This window comes from Magallana gigas, chromosome 7, assembly GCF_963853765.1.
Source record: "Magallana gigas chromosome 7, xbMagGiga1.1, whole genome shotgun sequence".
Classification (NCBI taxonomy): Eukaryota; Metazoa; Mollusca; class Bivalvia; order Ostreida; family Ostreidae; genus Magallana; species Magallana gigas.
The window spans coordinates 10,235,807-10,241,223 of NC_088859.1; the positions used below are offsets into that span (position 1 = coordinate 10,235,807).

A 5,417-nucleotide genomic window follows, 5' to 3' on the forward strand; every position below is an offset into this window, starting at 1 on the left:
ATAACAATAACCAAAATTATACTGGTTAACCATACTTTAATACTAAAAAGATGCTCTTTAAAAAGATTTGTTTAATCAAAATTAAAGATACGTGACATATGTCATAGTAGATATCAAATAGTTAGTTAGTAGTTTGATCCAATCCTTTGTATCAGTCTGTAAAGTTAATGTTTGCTTTTTAATAAGATATATATGAAAGGCGTCATAAGGATTGTCTCTGTTGGTCAATTGCAAAACCTATCCATCCATAACTCTGTCTAATACTGCTGACAAAAAGTTGCCATAATATCTGACGTAATAATTTCTGGTCGTAGCAAATAGATTAGTCGAGAATGCAGTTAATAGTTCAACTATAAAAAGATAATTTCCGCATCTTTCTTGAACAAACCACACAAGCGTTTTCTCAAGAATGGGAGGTTTCGACTTGACAACATTAATCATGGTATGAACAATTTCTTATATTTCAAAATTTAATTTCATTATGACAAAAATTGTTTATAATACGTTTGTTAATAAAAAAAAATCGTTTATATTTTGTTTTTAGAAATAATTTACATACATTAAGTAATTAGCAAAAGATGTCAATACATATCAAGATCGGAGAAGACTATTTTGTGGTATATAATTCTTAACACCAAGATTAATTAAAATAGTCATTGGCTAATTGGAAAAAAAATACCAGTAAATTTTAAAAATTGTTAAAGAGACATGGACACGATTTTGGTCAACTTTCATTTTTCAATTTTTAGTGTTAATAATGCTTTAAAAATACATACTAATGATCAACCATAATTCGAGGGTCTGTCGTATACAGAGCTCACAATTCTCAGTCTTGTAAACAAGACTCGTGTCCTGTTTTTGTTTACATTGGTTCAATATACCGGTAATAGTTCATTTTCAAGCTGATTTCTATCTGTTCTGATTCGTTTAAGTCCAAAGCTGGTAATTTAGTTCAACATTCAAAATGTAAACACAACTTTGTGTACATGAAAAAGAATTGTGGCCTCTGTATCTCTCTTATAGCATGACTACTGACACTAAAATATAAGTTGACCATTAGAAATGCCTTACTAAAACATTGTAAACAATAAAAACGGGAAAATAAATTTTGACCAAAATCGTGACCATGTCCCTTTTAGTGGAGTGACAATACCATCAAAAAAAATTAATTTTAATGTACCATTCTACCTCACGGCTAATTTGTACTTTTTAGGAAAGATGCTAAATAATTATTTTCACCCGGTCATAGAAATTTCTATGGTCAAAATTTAAAATAATAAAAGGTCAAAGATCAATGACTGAAATACATGTATGACAAAACATATTCGTACTAAAAAAAATTGTAAACATTCGCGAATTATTTTTCAATTTAAAACATTTTTATGATATTTTTATAAGCTGTATTTATTGATATGAAGAAAATGTCACCGATACTGTCTGTCTGTGTGTCTGTCTGATTTTGAAGCGCTTTTCTTTAAATAACTATACTTTTTATGGTTGAAATATAATTTGTTATGTATATATCAAACAACCATACACAAATCAAGAAATTTAAAATTAACAAGAGGAAAAACAATTGAAGAAAATAATTTTAGATGTATATGAAATAAGCATTGATTGTCACTTCAAATTAATCGAGATTTTTAAAAAAAAGTTATACAGCTAGATAAATATACACTGTAGTGTATATCTAATAGAAGAGATAACATGAATTTTATTTATTTTTTTTTACATCTGTTTATCTCTTTGCTTGAACTCTCCGGAAGTATTGAAATGTCATTCGAAATGTACAAAATAATTGAATTTTCACTTTTTTGGATGTTTAACCAATGAGACACAGAGCATGCTTTGAAAAAGGCAGGATATTCCATGCAATAACATGTAATGAATGGTTAAAATTTTAATATGCAATGAATTAATTTGACCCTGTAATCCGTGATTTTAAAATATGTTAGAAATTCAATCATTTGTGTATGTAAAATGCAAATTATTTATTGCATTTCCATTATTATAAAATTGAAAATCACCAAAGACATTTGTATACACATGTAAATAGGTACAAATAAACAAATATAAATAAAATTACTATATTCAATTACATGTAAGTATGCAAATTTAAACCTTATATGATCGGCATATGTCCCACTTAATGGGTCTCGAACTGAAATGTAATCGCACGTTGGTTATATACACGGTTTAAATCTAAAAAAACATTTTTTACTGAAATAAACATGATTTATTATGAAAAATTGTACAGAGATTTCCTTCTTCATATTTGTTAATCATACTTTAGAACAATTAACTTAATGCAGTATGCAGTATGTATAACAACAGATCAATAATAATAGATAATAATAGAACACATCAGAATCTATGTATCAAACTGAATATAATTTTATCATTGACTATTTATAAAATTCTTCCTCTGTGGTAAGAGATATCAGACAAATCTGTTTTAGATTTAATGTAATTGATTGAGCTGTCATCGTAGAAAATTTTAAATCCTTCTTGAAATCTCGATAAATTAAAGCAAATGTGATTTATTTTTTGACAAATTCTTGACAATCTAAAATACGAAATAAACTCATTATTTCAATTTAATTTTCTTAACTTTTAATTTTATAAAATCGGACAAAACTGTTCAAAGAGGAGTGTGCAAGTAAGGAAAAATAAGACATATACAAAGTAGTCGATTTACAAAACTTATAATATTTTCAATGATTTGTCTTTACTTCACAATGTAAATTGCATAAAAAGGTATGAATTATTACTGTAGTTGCCTCAGTATCTGTTGATGCAGATCGCTTTCACTTTTAAAATAGCTTACAAGGCATATAACACTATCGCATAGCCAAACTTTTTGTGTTCAACAGTAAATACGAGACTTTGACGCAATCAATGTTTGTTTTATTTACAAGAAAAAATATTAAAAATGTTAACTTGCATATGAATTTAAGACAACAAAAAAAACTATTAAATCAAGAAAAATATTTTAATTGAAGTTTTTAATAATGAAGAACAACAATGGTTGACACAAAGGGAAAAAACATGCTCAAATCTTAAAATTTTTGCATTTTAAAAAAATATTTGACTTGAGAAAACTCTACGACCGGACAAAAATGTTTGAAGAGGATGATATCTTTATAAAAAAATAACTTTCAGCCGTGAGGTATGCCGGTCCATTAAACTCGAAAAAAGAGACTTTTTCTATCTTTGTAACTATACTATTTAAAACAATGTACTAAAAATAACAATTCATTTATAAAAAAGTAATGAAATTGTTAAATACCAAATCGGCTGCAATACACGTGTATTTCAGAGGCATAGACAATGTAATATATCATCTTCGCTTACAGTGCAATAGATCGAATAACACACCCAAAAATATTGTGACTCTCCGTAACGACACCGCAATGACAGTACTGAGAACAGACCCTCTTCTGGACACCAACCCAACGCTCGCAATTGTTTACATTGTCATTGTCGGGATCGCTCTTCTTGTCGGGACTTGTGGAAACGTTTTGATTCTCAGGATATTTACTGTGATGGGGGGAATCAACAGGTCAGGAAAGGAGTTTATGATGAACTTAGCCATTGCAGACTTGTGTGTCACGGCCTTTGCAGACCCTCTCTGTATTGTAGGTGTGTACATTTCTGTATTTTAACGTATTTATTTTCTAATTTGTTTTCCATTTTATTTCGTGGGCATCAGTTTCATGATGGGATGGGGGTGCGGGTTGCGTTTTCAAAGATACACAAATGCCTGACTTGTGATCTCATCAATACAAAATGACATTAGAAATTGCTTTTTTATCAGCACCTGGTATTGTGGATCAAGTCAACAAACAAATCTAATGAATTTGTTCCATTCTCTTTACTTAAAGGTGTTGTCAAAGGAGAATATTTTTTTACCGACAATATTTGGATGTGTGAACTTGTTGCTGGAATGTGCGCAACAGCCTGTTCCTGCGCCTTCCTGAGCCTCACCCTTCTGTCGTTGTCCAGATATATATACCTTTGTCACAAGCAGCTCTACTACAGACTTTTTGGTCGAGTCTCTTGCATTGTCATGTGCGTCGGCTGTTGGCTAATGGCCTTCTTTTATGAAGTCCCCAAGTTTTTTGGATGGGTAGGATATTATTTTGACCAGAAAAACTACCAATGCATTTGGGATCGAACTGCAAATATGTCATTCACCATGTTTGTCTGCATTAGTACAATCGTACAGCTTAGTATGATAAGCGTTTTTTACTTTTTAATCTTTCTACAAATCTGGAAAACCAAACGAAATGTTTTCAAATTAGATTCAGATAATCCTTTGAGGATGAGAAGAGCGTGGAATGAAACGGTTCGTTCGTCAAAAGTTTTGTTCTGTGTCTTCGTTGTTTTCGTCGTTTGTTGGACACCCTACTGCATCATTATGATACTAGATGTAGAAGATAACTTTTCCACCGAGGTCTACCTTTTTCTTACTCTTCTGGCACATTTACATTCGAGTGTCAACTGCATAATATACACCACTGGAAATAAGAAATTTCGAGGACAAATTATGCGCCACTTTCGTTTCAGATCGTCTGTAAAATCACCAGTCACTTTTCACATGAAAAACAGATTTACATTTACGTAGACAACAGTATTGTTTCAATGTACATTTTCATTTGAGCATTACCTGCATTATTTACATTTTTTTTAAAAAGAAAAATGTCTCGATGTTTGCAAACTTTCTTTTTTTTAATTAAAAATTTTGATTAAGTGAATTGTAAATTACAACAGCTTTTCCTTTAATTATTGATCTAAAAATCAAAAGTAAGGCATTTTACAATAGTTAGGTCTTATTTTGGCCAATCAAAATGACATACAGGTCAAAGTCGTTCGAAAATCCGAACAATATTCATTTTTCATATCTGTATTGTTTAGGGTGGTGTAGAAAACTTTTAAGGAGTATAGTAAGATTTCTTAAGGTATTTACAAATGTTGCACTACATCCTCCACCTTGAAATAGTTAAAGAGTTATTGCTAGATGAACTTCAAAACTATCTTCCCATAAGCTTAACAAATTGTGATTACAAAATTATTGCTTGTGTTTTTTCTCGACGTTTAAAAAAAATTAAAGACAAATTAATAAACCCCGATCAGTCTGGATATATTAAAGGACGTTATATAGGAACAAATGCTAGACTTATTTTAGATATTTTTGATTATTGGGAAAAAAGCAATGAATCAGGAATCCTCTTATTTGCTGACTTTCAGAAGGCATTCGATTCTGTTGAATGGGAGTTTCTGTTGCAGTCAATGATGAAATATAATTTCGGCGACAATTTTGTTAAATGGATCAAAATTTTGTATACAAATCCTTATTTCTATATAAAAAACAATGGTTGGATCTCTAGAAAATGTCATATGTATAGAGGTATTAG

General features: G+C 30.1%; 1 protein-coding gene across 2 annotated transcripts; it reads left to right on the top strand.

Moving 5' to 3' along the window:
- The first annotated feature begins 394 nt into the window (after window positions 1-394).
- On the top strand, window positions 395-4,712 carry LOC136269849 (melatonin receptor type 1B-B-like). Of its 2 annotated transcripts, XM_066065257.1 has the most exons (3): window positions 395-442; window positions 3,357-3,642; window positions 3,885-4,712. In XM_066065257.1, the coding sequence occupies exons 1-3, from the start codon at window positions 410-412 to the stop codon at window positions 4,625-4,627; spliced, it is 1,062 nt and encodes a 353-aa protein (XP_065921329.1). In that variant the 5' UTR covers window positions 395-409; the 3' UTR covers window positions 4,628-4,712. The 2 variants fall into 2 exon arrangements, with proteins under 2 accessions (XP_065921329.1, XP_065921328.1); XM_066065256.1 differs by lacking the exon at window positions 395-442 and having other exon boundaries at window positions 3,271-3,642.
- The last annotated feature ends 705 nt before the right edge of the window (window positions 4,713-5,417 follow it).

Excerpts from the sequence above, each read along its gene's own strand:
- LOC136269849 (XM_066065256.1), top strand. The coding sequence starts at position 3,273 with ATGAAATTGTTAAATACCAAATCGGCTGCAATACACGTGTATTTCAGA. Across the intron at positions 3,643-3,884 it reads AGACCCTCTCTGTATTGTAG|GTGTTGTCAAAGGAGAATAT; the intron begins GTGTGTACATTT and ends CTTTACTTAAAG.